At 57.1% G+C, this 21,001-nt stretch overlaps 1 protein-coding gene across 3 annotated transcripts in view; it reads right to left on the minus strand.

Moving 5' to 3' along the window:
• Positions 1-6,021, minus strand: part of SEMA3F (semaphorin 3F) — a 29,842-nt gene extending 23,821 nt beyond the window's left edge. For 2 of the 3 annotated variants that reach the window (XM_038566391.1, XM_038566389.1), the window contains exons 1-2: positions 5,964-6,021; positions 1,824-1,983 (exon numbers count right to left, since the gene is read on the minus strand). In XM_038566391.1, the coding sequence (XP_038422319.1) occupies positions 1,824-1,935 (112 nt within the window). In that variant the 5' untranslated portion in view covers positions 1,936-1,983; positions 5,964-6,021. Of the gene's footprint in view, positions 1-1,823; positions 1,984-4,687; positions 4,713-5,963 lie in introns of those variants that run through there. The other variant, XM_038566390.1, reaches the window with a different exon arrangement.
• Positions 6,022-21,001: the final 14,980 nt, after the last annotated feature.

Below are 21,001 nucleotides of genomic sequence, written 5' to 3' on the forward strand. Positions count from 1 at the left end.
TGTATGAGGGCACAGGGGCCTGGGATGGGGTGGCCCCAGGCCTCCTATGGCCCCACCACAGGCTGCCATAGCAGTCAGCACCACAGGATGGCTGCCAGCAAGCCAGGCTTTTAGTCACCGCGGGTGTCGGCTTCAGAGCTAATTGAGAAGGAATCGACCTGACTGATGTGGGCGTCAGCAAGGCCAGGACACCAGGGTTCTATTTCTGGCCTCGTCTCTGCCTCCTGCCTGACCTTGGCCCTACCCTTGCCTGAGACTCGGTTTCTCTCTCTGGAAAACAGGAACAAAAGTCTTAGGCCCTCTGTCTCTGGAGGTCTAAGGTTTAAAAGATGCGTCCAGAGGACCTCCCTGTGTCTTATCCCTCCTGCTTCCCCTCATGGGTCTCTGGGTGATGGCAAATATAACACCCAGAATGGATGTCTGGGTTCTAGGATCCCAGGGGTATGGAGACAAGCCCCTGTTTCCTTCCCCTGTGTGAGGAGGGGACACTCTGCTCCCCTTGCCAGCATCCTGGGCTGGGAAGGCAGGGAGAGGAGGGCCAAGCCCCTTCAAGATTTATTAATCTGCTCTGAGGAAATGCGCTGGGGAAGGGTGGAGTTATCAGCATAATAAACCTCTCCCCTTCCCAGGCCTGGGGGCCAGGGGTGCTCTTACAACTAAACCCATCACACTTCCGCCCATTCCTCAGGCCCCACGCTGGACTCCTTCCAGGCACATCCTCAGAAATTCACTCCCCAATCCCCCTATCAACTCACAGGGTGGGATGAGGACAGGGGAGGAGCTCTGCTGGGGACATGGGGACAAGGGGACATGGGAACGTGGTGAGGTAGAGGCTGGACCTCAGCCAAACCTGAGGAAGGAAAAGTCAGCCCAGCCTTTCACCCCAATATATGTGCCCGGAAATCTGGCAAGCCAGGGCGAAGTCAGCCCCACCCCAGGCAGGCGGCTGGACAAAGTGACCTTGGGCCAGAGGAGAAGTCAGCAGTGACCATAGGTCCCCCAGGTCCCAGCATCCCCTTTCCGTAGGCAGGGGTGCGGGGGGAGTCTTCTGATCACACACACACCTTTGAGAAAGTGGCTAGTGACACTTGGACCCGAGTGTGTGCCATGTGTGTTCACCTGCCGGTGGGTAAGGTACAAAGGTGATGGAGCTGAGGGGCCTGTCTCTCACTTTCCAGACCCCAACCCACCATTAAAGCCTTCCAGTGCCTCCCAAAGCAAAGCGCTCATTGGGGAGCTCAGGAACTCAGACCTGTCACATAGCATGCGCTGTCCCTGAACTTGCCAGGTGGCCTCCCCTCCCCTCCCCTCCCCTCCCACCCAGCAGCACCCTCCCTGCTCTCCGGGAACCCCTCCCACATGGAGACCCACACCTGCTCCTCCAGCTTTCTGCGGCCTCAAGTGCTGCCTGACTGCCTGAGCCTCCACCTCAGGGGCCACCCAGGGCAGGACCAGATGCAGAACCGTGGCAAGGAAGGGCTTCCACAAACACAAGTGTGAAGAAGTGGCATCTCTCTTCCTCAGTTGTCTAACACACCGAGGGAGGTGCTTTGCAGACCCTATGTCGCCCAGCCAGAGACCCCACATTCTGCCTCAAGAAGGGGCCCAGACTCAGAAGACATCCCTGAAATGTCTACATGGCCCACTTTCTAGTCTTTCCTGGCAAGTTACCACGGTCCTCTCCTCCCCACCCACATACCCAGGGTGACCCGCGTGGGCTGCACAAAGTATCTTTTTCTGCCTGCCTCTTCCTGTCGCCTCTGCAGCGGGCCAAGTGCTATGGACAGAGGATGATGCTGGGCAACGGCAAGGCAGTCTCTTACCTTTGAATGAGAGCCGGACACGGGGCATGGCCGGGAGGTGGTCCTGGTTTGGGGTGGCTGGCCAGGCCCCAGTCAGTAGGGAAGCCCAGAGGAGGAGACCAGCGACAGGCATCGTGGGAGGGGCCTAGGGCCCAGGACACTGGCTGGGCTTTCTGGACACCTGGGAAGGGGGAATCCATATCAGAAATGTGTAAGGCAGATGGGGGTGTCCTGCCCTACCAACTCTCCTTGTCCACACCCTCAGCCTGTAGCTATGAATGCCCCAGTGTGCAAACCCTACATGCTTTCCTGTCCCTGCCTTTGTCTGCAAAGGTGTAGTCAACAGGCCTGGAGACCAAGCAGCCAGGTGCAGCCTGGGGTCACCAGAGCTAATAGGGGCCACTGGAAATTCAAACAATGCCCCACCCTCCAGCATCCTAAATTCCATCCACAGGGTCTGGCTCAAACAGGCCATCTTACAGCTTCCTCCAGTTCCCAGTAGCCTCTCTCCTCAGTGCCCACCTCCAACCAAATGGGCTGCTCCTCAAGAAATGGGGGAAGAGCTGGATCCAGCCCTGCCTGCTCCAGCCAAACCTCTTCTCCCCATACAAGAAAATCCGGACCTGATTCCTGGGGTGGAGGGCATGGGAGAAGAGTGGAGGATAAGTAAGACCCACATAGACAGCCTAAAGTGGAAGAGACAGCAGCCAGAAAAGGAGAGGCAAAGAATAGCAGGGTCTACTTTTACTGAAATCACAGCAGGAGGGATCCAGGTCAGATGTACAGAAGGACTTCCTGCCAGGTAAAGTTCCAGCTCTGCCTCTAGAGGGCAAAGAGAGGGGAGCTAGGATAGCCAGCAGGCCTGGGGCAGGGTCTGAGCCAACCTCAGTGTCCCCAGCAGAACTCCCATACCCCCAGCAGGTCCAACTTTCGATATTATGTTTTTCCAATATTGTCTCCCCAGGCAGACTGGCTGTTGGGTAAACGCAGCCCAGCACCAGTTGTCGGAACATATTGCTCCCTCCCGGCAAAAATCAGCGCCAATTCCCCCCCCCCTCAGATACACTGGGGGTGGGGGCACAGAGAATGAGAATGTGAGCCCCATCCTCTGGATCTGCCCTGTCAATTCCCCTTTCCCACGGGATGCAGGACCCTAGGCCCATTTCTAGGACCCTGGAGTGAGGGTGAGAGGTAGCAGCCTGTTAATCCCTTGCACTGGTTGACATATGCTGAGGCAAGGCCCAGCCTCCACATCTGTCAGGCCCCACTCAACAGACCCCGAGGCCCTCCCCACACTCGCCTCGCCTCCCCTCCCCGGAGCCCTTGCCTCTCCTGCCAGGACAAACCACTGGTGGTTCTTCAGACAGGAAGTACAGCTTCAGGGCTCCTGGCCTGTTCCCCAGGTGGTGCCCTCAGCGGGAACACCCTCTCTAGAGGGCCTGACACACCTCTCAAATTCCTTCAAGATCCCCCATCACAGATGCTCCCTCCTGGGGAGGCTGGCTGAGGGAGGGGAGACTGGAACCAGCCCCTCCCCCAGTCTGCGGGCATACAAAGCTGGTGCTGAGTGAATCTGAAGGCTCTGGTGAGGGGGGGCAGGCAGGAGAAAGGGCTAAGCAGCCACCATCACCCTCGGGTGCACCCAGGGGGCCCCCACTAACAGTTGTGGATGTACACACGTCCACACTTGCATGCCCACACACGTCCTCACAAGCATGTGTTTGCTTAAGAACTTGACCTGCTAGTGGGGTGGGGCTGAAAGAAGCTGGGGAACACAGTCCTGGCTTAGGGGTGCAGGATGCAGTCCGGGTCCCTCAGAGATCTTTGATCCTATGTATCAGGGGGCTCAGGATGACTCACAACCCCCTCATGACCTCATTTCTCCTGCATCCATTTTCATGGTAACAAGGTCAGGGTCACCAGGGACAGCTTTAGAGTCCCCCAAGGTAGCCAGGAGGGTGGAGGGCTTTGCCCCACTGGGGCCCCTACAGGGACCTCCCACAATGCTCTAGCCCTTTAAAGGAGTGAGTGGGGGATGTTGAAGTCTGCTGGGGCCTCAGATCCCAGTCCAGGACCCCTCTTTGGCAGCATAGGGGAAGGAAGAGAGGAGAGAAGAGAGAGGGGATGAGAGGAAGAGAGGGACAGAGAGAGGTTTCCACAGTCACTTCCCCTCTGCCAGCCCCTAAATGCACTCCACTTAGCCCCAGCCCCAAAGGAGCCCCCAGTCAGGCGAGCCAGGTGGGTGGACAGAGAAGGAACAGCCACCGCCACCTGGGAGCCCACCAGGAGGAGAGCAGAGAAAGAAGGAAAGAAGCCTGGCGGGAGGGAGCAAGGGAGGGAGGCAGGCGGGAGGGAGGAGGAGAGAGGGAGGAGAGAGGGAGGGACGGAGGAAAGACGTTCGAACAAAGAACCGAGGAGCTGGGGCTGGCAAGGGGTGCAGAGAAGGGGCGGCCAGACAAGGGGGTCTGGAGGCACCTGGGGGTAGGGCAGGGGGCTAGGTGGTCGAATCGTCCAGCCTGATCCAGACCTCCCAGGCTTGTAGGGGGGGTGGGGGGTGAAGAGCCGGCCTCAGAGGAGAGAGATTAGCTCCTCTGAGCTAAGAACTGCCTGGATGGAAGGCAGGCAGGAGCAGGGGCTGCGGGGGAACATGGAGATGAAATTATTACCAGCACCCTAGCCCTATGGTACCCACCCCCCACCCCCCACCCCCGCAGGCCAGAGCTCCTTTCTGGCTTCTTGGCTTTCCCCCTCCCCCAATACCCCAAGGACCAGGAAGCAGAGCCACCCCACCATAGGTGGGATTGAAAACCCCCTCTCATGGTCAGGGGTTTCCCAGTCAAGGTCACCTGGGCTCAGCCTCATCCTCCCCACCAAGATATGCCTACCAGAACATGGGGGGCACTGAGGCTAGGCTGCTGGTCTTCTCTCCCCACACCTCCCACACTTCCGGGCCTGGCTCCTTCAGAACCGAGGGTCAGCAGCAGGGATAGGCTTGCCCAGGGCCCTGGCCTTCCAGCACACCTTATCCCAGGGATCTAGGCACACTTCCCGGGCAGCCTCGGAAAAGGCCCCGGCTCCATCCAACCCGGCCCCGGCTCCATCCAACCCCCGGGCCTGGGATGAGCCTCCCAACCCCTGGATACAGTTTTCCTATCTCTGCAACTAGGACAGAGGCTTCTGGGAGACAATCTGGGTGAATTCAGGAAGACAGGAACCCCCAACCTGGCCCAGCTCCAGAGTGGACACACCAGTGCCTTCAGGTCACCCCCCCCCCCCCACGTGCTCATGGGATAGTGTTCTCAAAAGCTATCTCAAGAATTACAAGTTATTTAAGCAGCCAGGACCTCAGCCTTAGCTCCAGTTGACCCATCCCGCCAGGCCTGCCTCATTCCTGGGCCACCTTGACACTCTCTGGTCTCACCTGTTCTAGGTGAGCCCACCAAGCTTCTGGAGTCCCCTGCTCCATTTCACCCCTGGGGCCCCAGCCTGCCCAAGTGGGGGGCTTAACTGCAGGCTTTCCCAGATCTTCTACACCTCCTCACACAGGCCCCTAAGCCAAGCAAGAGTCCCTGCTGGAAAAGCAAACCCAAGCTGGCATCTGGGGGGTCAAGGGGCTAGCACAGAGTTGGGAGAAAACCTTCAGGGCTGGAGGTCCTCCTGCCTTGCTGATCAGTCCCCCCTCCACGTGGGGGCTGCCGGTGTAGCTCTTCTCTTAGAGCAGACGATCTGGATGGGGACACTGAGGCAGGCCAGGCACAGGCTACGTGGAAGAGCCCTCTGCCTGAGGCATTGGTGGGAAAGAGCTGAGCCAGGAGAAGGGGCAGTCGTACTCCTGCTCCAGGAACGTGGGGGGGGCGGGGGGCGCATGGGACACCCCACACACACCCAGAATCTTAGGAGAAAAAGTTGTTTTGCACACTGGTGACCCCGCAGGGCACACCATCGCCACATGCCCACGTCGCACCGATAAGGGTCGGGGCAGCCCGAACAGGTACAGCGCCCACTCAAGTCCCACCGCCCCTGCGTCCCCGGGAAGCCCCCGGCCTCCCCGAGTCCCGCGCCCCGGACACTTCCGCAGAGTTGCAGTGCCGCAGGTCCCGGAGGGATCGCGGGGTGGCCCGGCCGCCTGCCCGCTCCCTCCCGCTTCCCCGCCGCACTCACCTCCTCCGCGGCGGCGGGGCCTGGGCTCCCGGGCGGCGGGGGCGGCGGCGGCGGCGGCGGCTGAGCGGCTCCGGGTCGGGCCGGCCAGCGCTAGCGGCCCCCCGGGGCCATGGCCCTGCCCGCGCCCTCTCGCCTCTGTGCCTGAGCCGGGGTCGACGCCGCGGCCCGGCTTTAACGGGTTCCCCGGGCTTCGGGCGCGTCAGCAGCCGAGGCCCCGGGCCCCAGCCCGGGCCATGGGAAGGCTCAGGGGCGCTCGGGGCCGCCTCCCCCCGGGTGGGCTGCGGGCGCCCCCTGGCCGGCGCGCCGAGGGCGCATTCCCCGGCGCGGGGCGCGGGCGACGGCGCGCGCTCGGCTCCGGGGCGCTGCGCTTGTCTCGGCCCGGCGGTGCTCGCCTGCTGGCTGGCCTGGGGCCGGGCGGCCGCGCTGGGCTGCGCCGCTGCTCGCGGCGCGCCCTGGCCCTGCGCTGCGCTCGGGGCTGGCCTGACCGCGGCCGTTCGCTCGCTAGCTCGCTCTGGTCTCGCGGCCGCCGGCGGGACGGGGCGCTCGGAGCCGCGCGGGGAGCGCCGGCAATTGGCCGCCCGTGGGCGACATTTGCATAGCGCGGCCCCGCCCCGCCCGCCCCGCCCGGCCCCACCCCCGGGGCGGGACCCGCCCGGCCGCCGCCCCGCCCCCCGCTCCACCTGTCCGCGAGCCGGGCTCGGGGCTCCCGGGCGGTGGGGCAACCCGAGCCAGGGGAGACCAATCTGCACCCCGCGCCCCCGCCCCGGCTTCGCGGGCGGCGCCCCCGCCCCGCCCTGGCTTTGTCTCTCCGTGGATACACCGCGCGCACCGCGCCTGGTGTTTACCCGGGCACTCAACTCCCTGGCGGGAAGGGCGGGCGCGCCGGGGAGCACCGAGCCTGCGCTCACCTGCGCACACACTGCCGTGTCACTCCTTCCCACTTGCTGCGGGCCGCGCCGGGCCCCGCGCCTGAGTCCCGCAGTATAGGACCCAGGACTGCCCCAGCCGCTCAGCAGGTGGCGGTGCAGCCCCTGGGACGGCTGGCACCACCGCCGGACACGCTCGCCGCCTCCAGCCCCGCCAGGTCGCAGCAGCCCAGCCTCACTGCTCTCCAACCACCCAAGGGCTACTTGTGATTCCCCAGCCTCCAGCCCTATTTCAAACCAGCAGCCTCACAGACCCACTCCTTACAGTTCCATACGGCCAGAGAAGCCAGATAGGCTGGGCCTCCTCTCCCGAAAGGGACATTTTGGCCTCATGATGACCCCAGGGCCCAGCAACTGAGCCAAACGCCTACCCTGATCCCAGGAAGGGACCTGACACCCAACCCAACTCCCAAGACCATAGCTTCACCAGCCAGGACCACAGTGTCAGCCCTGCCCCATGCACTTAGCTGAGGTCCCAAGGGGCACAGGCCCTCTTTGTCCTCTCCTTCCTCCTCTCCATCCCTCTTCTATTCCCTCCTCTTCCTGTCTTCTTTTCTCCCTCTTTCTCCCCTCTCCTGTCCTCTCCTTTCTCCTCTCTCCTTTCTTTTCTCTCCTGTCTCTTTCTCTTCCTTCCCCTCCTCTTCACTCTCTTCCTCCTCCCCCTTCTCTTCCTGGCTAAGGCAGGAAGAAGGCATCTCTCCTTCTGACCTACTGACTGGTTGACTGTGAATGTAGGATCAGGTGGGATGTTTAGAACCCAGGTGAGGGTCTCCTGGACTGGATTTGGAATGCTGGCCCACATGCTCCAAGCAGAGACCATTTGAAGCAAGGACACACCAGCCTGGATTATGCTGGCTACAGTGACAGTACCTACACCCTTCTTCTCTGTTATGTCTCATTTATTTTTATTTTTTTAAAGATTTTATTTATTTATTCATAGACACACACACGCAGAGAGAGGCAGAGACACAGGCAGAGGGAGAAGCAGGCTCCATGCAGAGAGCCCGACGTGGTACTCGATCCAGGGTCTCCAGGATCACGCCTTGGGCTGCAGGCAGTGCCAAACCACTGCGCCACTGGGGCTGCCCTCATTTATTTTTAAAAAATATTTTATTTATTTATTCATGAGAGACACAGAGAGAGAGAGAGAGAAAGAGGCAGAGACACAGGCAGAGGGAGAAGTAGGCTCCATGCAGGAAGCCCGACGCAGAACTTGATCCTGGACTCCAGGAGCCACCCTGAGCTGAAGACAGACGCTCAACTGCTGAGCCACCCAGGCATCCCATTATGTCTCATTTAAAACACTGTGATAATCGTGTTTTAACACGATTAACACTGTGATAATCCCTACTCCTCTGGACCAGGGTCACCCCTGAAGTCACCACCACTGCACCCCCATTACCAGTGCAGCTTACATCACCATCACTATGGTTTCCAACACCAACTCTTCCACATTCTCCTATTCCCCTTCACCCCCAGTCTCCCTAGCCACCCCTGTCACCATCCCCAGCATGATCATCATCATGTCACTGAAGCAGAACTGTTAAGACTTACTGAAGGCTCCAGGGTGCTAGGTTGGGAAGAAAAGAGACTCAATTGAATTGTCCATGGATCTCTACTCAAACACATAGAATGGACCTAGTGCATGAAGCCCTTCTGAAGGGGGGTGCGGAGACAGGGAGAGGGAAGAGACCTATCTCCACCTCACAATGGAATGCCAGTTGTCTTCTAAACAATTTGAGAAGGCTGAGTAATAGATAGAAATAAAAGAAATTCTTGGGACACCTGGGTGGCTCAGTGGTTGAGCATCTGCCTTTTGCTCAGGGTGTGATCCTGGAGTCCCAGGATCTAATCCCATATCAGGCTCCTTGCATGGAGCCTGCTTCTCCTCCCTCTGCCTATGTCTCTGTCTCTGTCTCTGTCTCTGTCTCTCTCTCTCTCTCGTAAATAAATAAAATCTTAAAAAAAAAAAAAAAAAAAAAAAGGATCCCTGGGTGGCTCAGCGGTTTAGCGCCTGCCTTTGGCCCAGGGTGTGATCCTGGAGTCCCTGGATCGAGTCCCACGTCGGGCTCCCTGCATGGAGCCTGCTTCTCCCTTTGCCTATATATCTGACCCTCTCTCTCTCTCTCTCTCCCCGTGTCTCTCATGAATAAATAAAATAAAAATCTTTAAAAAAAATCTTGAAAGAAAGAAAGAAAGAAAGAAAGAAAGAAAGAAAGAAAGAAAAAGAAAGAAAGAAAGAGAGAAAGAAAAGCAATTCTCATTGCAGTAGTGAAGCCACACTGCACCCCCATCTGGTGTCCATGCTGAGTTGGCCATTTTCTATCCCTACTTACATTATTATACATATGAAATATGCATTATTGGGAGGAATATAGTGGGCCCTCCTACAATTATCCTTTAATGTAAGCATCCAAAGATGCCTTGACACCAACCCTGGGTGCCAGGTTGGGGGGCCCTGTGTGCCAGCAGAATTTATGGTTATTTACCTCCAGGTACTTCGCAGTTCCTCCTGAGTCCCCACTATTCGGATAAAGGAGAGAATACTGAGAGAAGTGGCATGAGGCCTGTAGCCACTGGGCTGTGGGGTTAGAAAAAATTGGTCTTTTCAGGAGTTATGGGAAGGCTCCAGGAGGGAAGGGCCAGGCTGTGGGGCCCACATGGAGCCAAGGGTCTATAACCAAGGCAGAGGCAGGCGCTCAGGGCTGGCAATGAGTGCTGGAGCCCGGCGCAGCACTTCCAGAGTTCAATAAATCTTTATTGAATGAATAAGAGAGCAAATCCCTGCAGCACCAGATCCAAGAGGGAACATGAGCCAAGAACCAAGAGGCCAAGAGCCAACTCCTGGTCTTACCACCTAGCTCCTCTGGACTGGCTGCCCCCACCAAACACTCAGCTGACACCCAGAGTCCTCCTGTCTTGCTCTCCAAAAGCAAGCTCCTTGCTTGGCTGCTATCTCCACCTGAGAGCCACCTCAGATGCCCTGTGGGGTCACCTGAAGTGAAACAGCCAGGCCAGGCTGACCCCCCACCCTGCCATGCCATGCCTCTCTGCCTCCTCTGCAGGACACTCGATCTCAGGCATGCTTCTCCTCCAGCTCTCATGGACATTCCTGGTTCTGGTCCGGATATACAAGGTGAGGGTGGACACAGAGATGGTTAGGCCAGGTCCGGTTTCTCCTCTGACCTAGCCTCCTGGTGTAGCCCCCTCTCCCTTTCAAGATGGTCTCTGAGTACCTATAAGATAGACCCTTGGGATGACATCCTGGCCATATGGTCTTGGGTCATACACTCATGGCTCAGCCTCCCAGAGCTTCTGAGATGCTACAAAACCCAACCACAAGGGTTATAACTGGGAAGGAATTGGGCCCCTTTGTCCTAGTCACCACCTCCAGGTGATGGGCTGGTGCTGTCAGTGGGCAGGAGCACTTTGGGGTTCCTCCCCAAAACACTCCCAGCCTTTCAACCTGGCCCAGCCCTTGCTTCTGCCCATACACATGCCTGTTTCTGTTCCTTCTGGCTTTTCCAGACTGTGCTGTGGGGGATAGAAGTGTGACCCTGTCCATCCTGTCTGTCTCTCCTGTCTGCCTCTGTTGGGCCTACCTCCAGGTGGGTGAGAGAAGCCTGCTATGCTGGGCAACCTTGAGAGATGCTCTGCCCTTCCAGCCTCAGCCTCTAGAAGGCCAGACTTGGAGGCCTGGGCCTCAGAGACCTGCCATGCCCCCTGGATGAAGGTGGCAACAAAGCCAGCCCCCCCTCCTCTGGCCCAGTCTCCGGGGAACCTGTTTCCCGGGCCTAGCAGGCTAAGCAAGCCCTGGCCCGCCCGCCTCAGTGTTGCTGGCTCAGGTTTCCCCACTTTCTGGTTTTCTCATCTCCTCTGCCCCAGGCGCAGCCCTCACCCGCCGCCTCCCGGAACTAGATCCCAGAGAAGGGGAGTGTTGCAAAGGGGGCCCTGAGAGGGGGTGCAAGGTGTTGCTCGGGCAGCACCAGGAGTGGGGCAGTGAGGAGTGCCTGCAGCCCAGGCTCAGGATGGGGTTCACCTCAGCCTCCTCCTGCCCAGCCAGCCCCAGGGGCTGGCTCAGAGCCCATCAAAAGCTGGAACAAGCCACCTCCTGGCTGCTTCCCAAATCCTCCTCTAGGCCTTTTCTGCTGCTGTCGCCTCTACCAGGAATGTTCTTCCCAGACTTCAGCACCAGTGTCAACCGAGTTTCCTCTAGACCTGAGCCCTCGGCCCCCCCCTTTACCCTCAAACACTGTCCCATCCGCACAAGGGGCAAACCTCCCTTCTGGAGGCTGCCTCATTCCTTTCCTGCAGGCAGGAGCTCTCCACTGTCTCATCTTCTGGTCTTTGCACGTACTGCTCCCCTGTACCTGGAATTCCTTTCCTATTTACTTCTAGATCCTTTAGGCCTCTGGGAAGATATTACCTCCCAGGAAGTCAATCCCAGTGGAGTTTCCCTGGGCTGCTGCTGGTCCTGCACTCCCAGCTAGACCCTAAGAGATGTTGCTGGGGACCTAGGTCCTTCTGAGTTCAGAGTGAACAAGAAAGGGAGAACACAGGGCTCTGAGATCCTCACATGTTACCCCATGCCCCTCATCTGGGGGGTGTGTGTGTGTGTGTGTGTGTGTGTGTAATGTGTGAGGGAGGTGGGGGTTGGGTGGGCCCAGGCTTGGCTGGCTGCCAAGTGACCCATGACCGTCGGCCAGCCTGAGCATATCCTGTTTAGACAGAAGCCAGACAGCCATCCCTCACTCACTTGGGCCTGCCCAGCCCCTGCTGGAGAGCCGAAGTCTTGGGTCTAGAGCTCAATCTTTATCTGGCTCTAGAGAGGCCTCCTCACTAAGAATTGGGATGGGAATTCTGTTTCCTCTGCTGTCACTGCAGAGGCCTTTGCTCCAGGTGCTGGAGTAGTAATGATTGGGCAGCACCAGCCACTGCGGCGGGGGGGGGGGGGGGGGGGGGGGGGGGGGGGGGGGGGGGGGGGGGGGGGGGGGGGGGGGGGGGGGGGGGGGGGGGGGGGGGAGGGGGGGGCAGGGGTGTGGAGCCTGCTTTAAGACAGGGGCTGTGTGCAGAAGACCTTGGATCTGGAGCCCACCTGGGAGCACCCACCAGCTACTTCTTGCCTTTGCCCAACTCAGTTGGAGGAGCTCTATCTTTCCAACTGCTCAGGCCAAAAAGCCACAGAACCAGACTGGACTCTCTCACTCACATCCACATTCAAACCATCAGCAAATACTTGCAACTTAAAGTGTGCAAAATATTAGGTAACCACTTCCCACCTTCTCTCTGGTGCCCGGCTCTGCAGCCATTGCCTATGCAGCCACCACTCAGATGGCCAACCTTGTCTCTTTCCTGACAAGTACACCAGTCTCCTTACTGGGCTCCCAGCTTCTGCTCTTGTCTCCTACAATCTAGTCAACCAGGATGCACAGAGACCCCGTTAATATGGAAGCCAGGTCGGGTCTCTCTCTTGCCCAAAGCTCTCAAAAGTCTCCAACTTTGTTGAGAGTAAAAGCCATGTCCTTAAAAGTGGTTGACCTGCCAGCCCCCTTCCCCACCTCTGACTCATGTTTCCCTGTTCTTGGCCACAGCCTCTTCACTCCTCCTCCCACACCTCTCCTGCCTCAGGGCTCCAGCAATGTCTATTCCCTTTGTCTGGGTGGCCTTCCAATAGACACTTCCATGGCTTACCTCCTTCAGGTCTCTGCTCAGATAATATCTGATCATCATCACCCCTGAACGGGAGGGGCTGAGCCCAGGGCCTTTTTTTTTTTAATCCCCCCCTTTATTTTTTAAAGATTTTATTTATTTATTCATGAGAGACACAGAGAGAGAGGCAGAGACACAGGCAGAGGGAGAAGCAGGCTCCCTGCAGGGAGCCTGACGTGGGACATGATCATGGGACTCCAGGATCACGCCCTGGGCCAAAGGCAGACGCTCAACCGCTGAGCCACCCAGGCATCCGGGGGCCAGGGCCTTCTGATCAGAGATGGGGAGCAGCTTTCTACCCTCATCTTGGACCCTTTCCTCACATTCACCTGGAGCTGAGGATGAGGCAGAGATGGGTGCACATTTGCTGTTTCCTCCTCTACCTAAAAGCTAAGCTGAGAAGAGAGTGTCTCAAGCTGCAGCAGCAGGGTCTCAGGGTAGACTCTGCCTTGACTTAAAAGTCAGTGAAGCTCCAGCTGTGAGTGGCCCCCACCCCCACCCCTGCCCCCAGGGAGGGGTCTAGTCCCTTAGGCAGAGCCTCAGAGCTGGTGGGAGACCTGGGCAGTCCCCAACAAAGCTGACGGTGATGGGCTCTGATTTGTGGGGTTTCTGGCTGCCTCTCAGGCTCACATCTGCTGCACACACCCGGTCCATGTGTCTGTGTGGCCCAGTCCTGGGGGAGGGGGGCCCAAGGAGAGTCCTGCAGCCAGGCCTGTAAGCTGGGATCTGGACTTACTTAGTTCCAAATGACTGGGGAATGTCCCTTCCGTGACAGTTGCAGTGTGGCCTTCCCTGGTCCCTTACTCCCTGCAGGGAAGTGGGGCCCAGATGAAGGCAGCCCCCTGAACAGAGGAGGGGTTGGTGGGCAGACCCTGGGCACCCTGCCATCCTGGCCCTCTTCTCTCAGCCGGGCTCCAGGTTTTCCCTGAGGAAGTGTTGCAATATGAGGTCAGTGTCCGTACCTTCAGACCAGAGGTCTAAGGCAAGAATACCCCATCTTGGTCACCCTCCCCTGTGAGCCAGGAAATGGAGGACCTTGCCCAGCACTGCTGCCTGTGCTGCACCGCAGGGCCTCTGTGGCATAGTAGCATTAGGACCGGCCAAGAAGAAACAGTCCTTGTGTACCGTCTCCCTTCATAGCACACGGTCTCCAAGAGTTGGGCAGCAGGGCTAATGTAGGTGGGGGCGAGCTAGGTCTTCCCTGGCCAACGGGGCACTTGCTAGCACTCCATCACAGTGATGAGCTTCCTGGCTTCTGTGTGTGCTTGGCAGGGGGGCAAAGTGGAGCCCAGGCTCCCCACCCCTGGATAGGGCTTACTGTCCTGTGAGGGGCTAATATCCTTTTTATTTTTTTAGAGATTTAGAGATTTTTATTTATTCATGAGAGACACAGAGGGAGAAGGACAGAGACACAGGCAGAGGGAGAAACAGGCTCCATGCAGGGAGCCTGATGCGGGACTCGAGCCCAGAACTCCGGGATCACGCCCTGAGCCCAAGGCAGACGCTCAATTGCTGAGCCACCCAGGTGTCCCAGGGCTGATTTCCAAACTTAACAGGACAGCGTGGAGACTGTAGCCATCCCTGGCCTCTGGACCTGCTCTTGGGAACTGGGGGCTCCACTTGTTTGCTACTGCATCCTCTCGGTGGTCTGTGGTTTAGTCACATAGCTCCTTGTCAGTGCCCTCCAGGTGACGGGCAGGAGCTGCATCCAGATCGAGAGGCCATGGTCCCCAGAGATCCAGCCGTGCTTCTGGCAGGCTCGCCCCTAGGGGCTGAGGCTACCCTGGGTCAGTGTGGCGTTGAGGCTCTGACCGCCCTGGAAGTAGCCAGCTGCATGCTTTGAGAGGTGAAGCCTGTGGTTCCCTGGCCAGGGGTGGGAAAGGAAAGTATGAGGGCAGTCTCCCCAGGTGGTCAAACAGGAAAAAGAGAAGACAGGCCAAGCCAAGGGGGGTTGCTGGACAACCCACACTTTGTCAGTATTGCACCCACCTTTGGCAAGAACCAAGAACTAGGGCCCCAATGCCAACTCTTTTTTTTTTTTTCCAGTGCCAACTCTTTTTTTTTTTTTTTTTTTTTATTTATTTATGATAGGCACACAGTGAGAGAGAGAGAGGCAGAGACACAGGCAGAGGGAGAAGCACGCTCCATGCACCGGGAGCCTGACGTGGGATTCGATCCCAGATCTCCAGGATCGCGCCCTGGGCCAAAGGCAAGCGCTAAACCACTGCGCCACCCAGGGATCCCTCCAGTGCCAACTCTTAAGTCCACTGTAATCCTGGCTCTCCTTAGTAAAGCCACTGAGCTGTCAAAATAAATTAAAAAAGAAGAAAGAAAGAAAGAAAGAAAGAAAGAAAGAAAAGAAAGAAAGAAAGAAAGAAAGAAAAGAAAGAAAGAAAAAGAAAGAAAGAAGAAAGAAAAAGAAAGAAAGAAAGAAAGAAAGAAAGAAAGAAAGAAAGAAAGAAAGAAAGAAAGAAAGAAAGAAAGAAAGAAAAAGGAAAAGAAACTTGGGACTCTATCTGCACTACCTATGGAGTCCTAGAAAGGATCAGGCCCCTGCCCTACAGTGGCCAGAACATCTTTGTATACCCGCTTAATAGAAGGGAATACCGAGACCTGGAGGGGCAGGGACCTGGACAGCCTTGTCTGGGATTCCAGACTAGAGCCCCCTTGAATGTTGAGGTGCAGCCTCAGATTGAGAGGAGAGGGGGACTGGCCTGAGGGTGATGAGGCATGCATAGTCTGATTTAAAATTTTTTTTTTTAATTTTATTTATTTATGATAGTCACACACAGAGAGAGAGAGGCAGAGACACAGGCAGAGGGAGAAACAGGCTCCATGCACCGGGAGCCTGACGTGGGATTCAATCCCGGGTCTCCAGGATCGCGCCCTCGGCCAAAGGCAGGCGCCAAACCGCTGCGCCACCCAGGGATCCCCTGATTTAAATTTTAAAAGGATTCCTTTGGCTCCTGGAGGGCCATAAAGCAAGCTGTGGGCATCCAGGAGAGGGAGGAAGGGACCCAGCTGGATCATAGGGGTGCTGCTGGCTGCCCTCAGACTCAGCCAGACTCCCCTCATCTTTTTTTTTTTTTTTAAGATTTTATTTATTCATTCATGAGAGACACAGAGAGAGAGAGAGAGCGAGGCAGAGACACAGGCAGAGGGAGAAGCAGGCTCCATGCAGGGAGCCTGACACAGGACTCTAGCCCGGGACTCCAGGACTGCACCCTGGGCCGAAGGCAGGTGCTCAACCGCTGAGCCACCCAGGCGTCCCAGCCCCTCATCTTTCCCTTGGGGCTCATCCACAGGTATGACCTGGGGTTTTGAGGTGGGAAGAGAGGCCTCCTTCCCTGTCCCATATACTCTCCACATGGGGTCTGGCTGGCTGGCCTCCCTGCCCCCCCTTCTCCTGAGACAGTGGTTGAAGCTTTAATCCAAAGACAAGTTTCTGCAAAGCTCATGTTTGCTGCCAGAAGGAGCAGGCACCAGCCGAGATGGAGGGATAAAGAGGGTGGGACATGGAAGGGAGGGGGCAGGGCCTGTGGAGGCAGAGAGCCAAAACCCACACCCGGCCCCCAGCCCTGCAGGTCTCCAGTGTCTCCAGATTAATTCCAGGGACCTCGTCCTTGCCACCTAGAAGGATGCATTCCTGTGCCCACAGCACACCCGACACCTCCTATGTGCCACCTTTACCTCAGTCATGGCCACAGGAGAGAGTCCCAGGCACTTAACCTGGCCTAGGCCCCAACAGGTTTTGATTCCTGAGGATGCTGGTCAGGGGCACAGAGTGGTGCTGCCTCCTCAGAAGCAGGCAAGTGCCCTCCCCCTACCCACGCACCGCTGGGCTCCACACAATCCCTGAGTGGAAACTGAGGCATGCCCACGCGTTGTCCTCTCCCAAAGTACCTCCATTCTTGTCTTCTAGTGCTGCGTACCCCAGTTTCTTTCCCCCATGCCTCACTGTGGTCTTCCCACACCACCCTTACCACAGGCTGCCTTTTCTCCTGTCTTCCCTCTGTGCACCCAACTCCTGCCTAGGGGAGACGACGTACCTGGAGACGTGGGCGGTTGGAACCAGGAGGAAACCCCAAGTCTTCTTTCCTCACTCCCCCTGCCTCAGGCACCCATTCTGGGGGCAGAGCCAGGCTTGTGGGGAGGGCTGGGCTATGGCTCCCTGACCTATTCCCTTGAGGGCCAGGGCCCACAGACTACCCATCTCCACTTCCTTCCCTGAGCCTGGGCTATCTCAAGTATCCCCCTGCCCTTCTGCAGCTGCCTCTGAGTACCCCCAAAATCAGTGCCTCCCAGCCAAGGACAGCTGTACCCCAGCCTGAGAGGGGTCTCGCTGCTTGGAGTGGCCCAAAGAAGGGATCTCAGGCAACAACCCAAAGCCCTGGGTCAATGCAGAGCCTCAGAAAGCCCTCATTTCCCAACCAGGGGTCCGGTTGGGCTCAGGCTAGGCTATGGAGGGCTCCTATTCCCTGGGCTGGGCGGGGTCAAGCAGGGCTGGCTGGGGCCCATTCTCTGGATAACACTGGCATTTCTTTTCTTTTTCTTTTTTTTTTTTTAAAAGATTTTATTTATTTATTCATGAGAGACACAGAGAAAGAGAGAGGCAGAGACACAGGCAGAGGGAAAAGCAGGCTCCATGCAGGGAGCCCGATGTGGGACTCGATCCTGGGAACCCAGGATCACGCCCTGGGCTGAAGGCAGGAGCTAAACTGCTGAGCCACCCAGAGATCCCAACACTGGGCATTTCTTGCTGTAATTTTAGTCACCCAGAGAGGGGACCCAGTCCTGGACTGTTGGCTTGCTCAGGTCTTAGGCTCTGCAGCCTTATGGACACAAGGGGACCAGGCTGGGCTCCCATTATCCTGGGATGGGGACTTCCCTTCTGATGGGGAAGGGACTCTGGAGGAGGAGATAAGGCCTGGACTGGTGGGGGCACAAGGCATGAGAGCTCCTCCAGCCAGAGTTAGAAGAAGTTCTGATTGCTGTGGTGCCCAGATGGCCCAGTCAGTATAGCTCACCACTTGGAGTCGTGAGTTCAAGCCCCATGTTGGAGGTACGGTTTATTTTTAAATAAATAAATAAGAAATTCTGATGCTGAATTCTTCTGAGCACCACTGCTCCTCATCTGCTTCCCTGGACCCAGTGTCTTCTCACAATGGGGCTCATTGTGGGGGATAAATAGGGGCTCCCAGGAGAGCTGGGAGCCCACTCCCTCTGTCATTTGTTGATCAAGGGCACTACTCCCCACTCTGGCAGATGGGACCACAAACCCTAGGTTCTAGGTCCTGGACTCTAGAAGACTCACCTGTACCCCGTGTTCTCCCCACAGGACTCCAGGATGCTGTTTTCGTATCTTCCCATGCCAGGGACCCCTCACCCCTCTATCAGGCCAGACCTGAGGCAAAGGCAGCACTTGGCAAATGCAGAGAACAAGGACCCTGAAGGTATCCCAGGGAAAGTGTGAGGCAGAACCAACAGAGCCTGCTTTGCCTGCCATGGGGCCCAGGCAGTCAGCCAGAGGGCCATCCTCTTAGCGCCTGGAAGCCACGTCCCACGGCAGGACCAGGCAGCTCCTTGGGCCCCTACGGGATTCCTGGAGGGCCATCTCCTTATCACACCCAGGACCATGTTGCTCTCAAGCCCTTGCCCAGGCTACTGTTCCACCAGGAATGTCTCTTTTTTTTTTTTTTTTTTTTTATTTATTCACGACAGACACACACACACACACACAGAGAGAGAGAGAGAGAGAGAGAGAGAGAGAGAGGCAGAAACACACAGGCAGAGGGAGAGGCAGGCTCATGTGGGACTCGATCCCGGGTCTCCAGGATCACACTCCCGGGCTGAAGGCGGCACTAAACCGATGAGCCACCCGGGCTGCCCAGGAATGTCTTTTTGATCTCCCTGGAGAGGTTGTCATGATCCTTCTGGCCTGGTTCAAGCGCTGTCTCCCCCAAAAAGCCTCCCCTGTTTGTCCAGCTAGTCTGTTTTCTGAGCTTCCAGGGGAGAGCCTCTCCCTCTGCCTGTGTCTTGGTCAAATGTCATTCATTCATTCATTCATTCATTCTGCAGACATCATGTGTGCCCAAGCTTCGTGCTGAATACTAGGCCACAGGTGCTGATATCCTGCACATCTCATCTGCGTTCTGAGCCATGAACTTTCCAGAGGGTCTATGGAGTCTTCCCTGGGCTAAGGGTGCAGAGCTGGTTCTGGAGAAAATGGGCCAGACTACCATTGAACTCCTGCTTACTGGGTGAGGAAAAGCACCAGTGAGGAAGGCACCAACTTCTCATCCCCTCCCCTACTGCTGATTCTCTACTCCAGTTTGGCCTGAAATTTCAACAAAATTGACTACAAGGATTGGGAGGCTAGGCTTCTAGGCTTGGGGCTGAGGGGTAGGGGCTGCCTCGGGGACCTGATGGCACAGTCAGTGTTGGAGATTCAAGCTCCTGAGAGGCCCAGGCCCCACCCAGATCCCTACATCTTGGAAAAGCTCCATGAGGGCTGGGAGATGGATTCCAGGTGGGAAAGGGCCTGACATCTAGAGAAGCATGGGTCCTGCAGAAGCATGGAGGTCAGTGAGCTGCCTGGGCTAAGGCAGAAGCTGGGCGGCTCTGGCATTGTGGTCTGCACAACCCCCAGAGCTTCCGTGGATGTGCGACCATGGGCAGATGCAGTCAGGGCCACTGGGCTCTGATTTCACTGTGCCTCCTTCTACTTACTCAAGTGTCAGGGCCAGGAAGTCTAGAGTGCCAGATGTGTGCACACACATGCATGCATGGGAAGAAGGCCACTGGCTCCCCCAAGGACCCCTCAACTCCAAGTCTGGCTGCATGCAAGCGGCTCTCACTTGCCCCCATGCATTTACTCACCCACCCTCTGGGACTATGTTTCCTGTCTGGGACACAAGATCGAGTTGCTCCCTCTCCCCACTGAACCCCACCCAGGTGCTGGGAGGGTGAAACCAGCTACCAAGAGCAGATTGCTGGGAGCAGCATCTAATATGTAGGACACACTCTGCTTGTATCCTCTTTGTTGACTCACTGTGTCTCCCCAGTGGATGACAGGGAGAGCTGGGTGCCATCCCCAGGGGCATGAAGGCTTACCTGGATTGCTCTGCATGGGAGAGTAGGTCGGTGTTGGACTTTTCTTTTCTTTTTTTTTTAAGATTTTATTTATTTATTCACGAGAGACACACAGAGAGAAGCAGAGATACAGACAGAGAGAGAAGCAGGCTCCTTGCAGGGAGCCCAGTGTGGAACTAGATCCCTGGACCTGGGATCACGACCTGAACCAAAGGCAGATGCTCAACCACCAAGCCACCCAGGCATCCCAGTGTTTGCCTTTTCATCCAGGATAAGGGTCTGCTCAGGATGAGCCACCTTGACCCCATATCCTGCCACTGCCCCCGCTTGGCAGGAATCCAGTACCTGCATAGTGGCACCCACACTTAACCCTCACTGGAGCCTTCACCACAAAGGTGACCTCAATATCTTCCCTGGGAGAGGAGCTGCATGCAGGTTGTCATGGGAATGCAGTGCTAGGAGAGCAGCCACCTGGAACTGCTGGATCACACCTCCTCAAACAGGCCTGCCTGTTCCAGCTTTGCCATGACCCCAGGGTCCAGCCCACAATTCCTCCAAACATTTATGAACTAGATGCTGTGGGAGTCAGCAAGGTGTTGAGGCTCTGGGTCAACAGGGGGTCTCCTGGTGGGTGTGGGGAAGGTAGGTAACCAGAGGGCTGGTAGGGTGACTCAGGGAAGGCCACCTAGAGGAGATGACACTGCCACTGACCTTCAATCTTTTTTCTTTTTAAGATTATTTATTTATTATTTATTCACGAGAGGCAGACTGGGAGAGAGAGAGGCAGAGACATAGGCAGAGGGAGAAGCAGACTCCTCACAGGGAACCCAATGCGGGACTCGATCCCAGGACCCCAGGATCAGGACCTGAGCCGAAGGCAGACACTCAACTGCTGAGCCACCCAGGAGTCCCTGCCACTGACCTTCAGAGAACCAATTAGAAAACTTACAGCTTGAAGGCTGAAGGGAAAACCTGGGCAGGAACCTGGAGGTTGACCTGCCAAGGTCTGTCCTAGAGGTCAGATGTGGAGCTGTCTGGAAGGGGACTCGCAGGTCAGAATTGACTAGAGGTGGGCATGGGGCAGGGGTGGGGGGCATGGGGAGCAGCAGTGGCCCACGAGCTCCATTTCTACCAATGCTTACAAGAGCCAGAGTGGCTGGGGCTGAGTTCAGCAAAGATGCAGAGGGAAGGGAGATGTGGGCCTTGGAGCAGTCCTTGGGGAGGCCCCAGCCAGATGAAGAGGCCAAGTGAGAAGACAGTGACCCCAGGGAACTGGTAAACTAGGCGGAGGGGGAAGCAGAGGGGCAAGGA

The sequence above is a fragment of the Canis lupus genome, chromosome 20 (assembly GCF_011100685.1).
Source record: "Canis lupus familiaris isolate Mischka breed German Shepherd chromosome 20, alternate assembly UU_Cfam_GSD_1.0, whole genome shotgun sequence".
NCBI classification, from domain to species: Eukaryota; Metazoa; Chordata; class Mammalia; order Carnivora; family Canidae; genus Canis; species Canis lupus.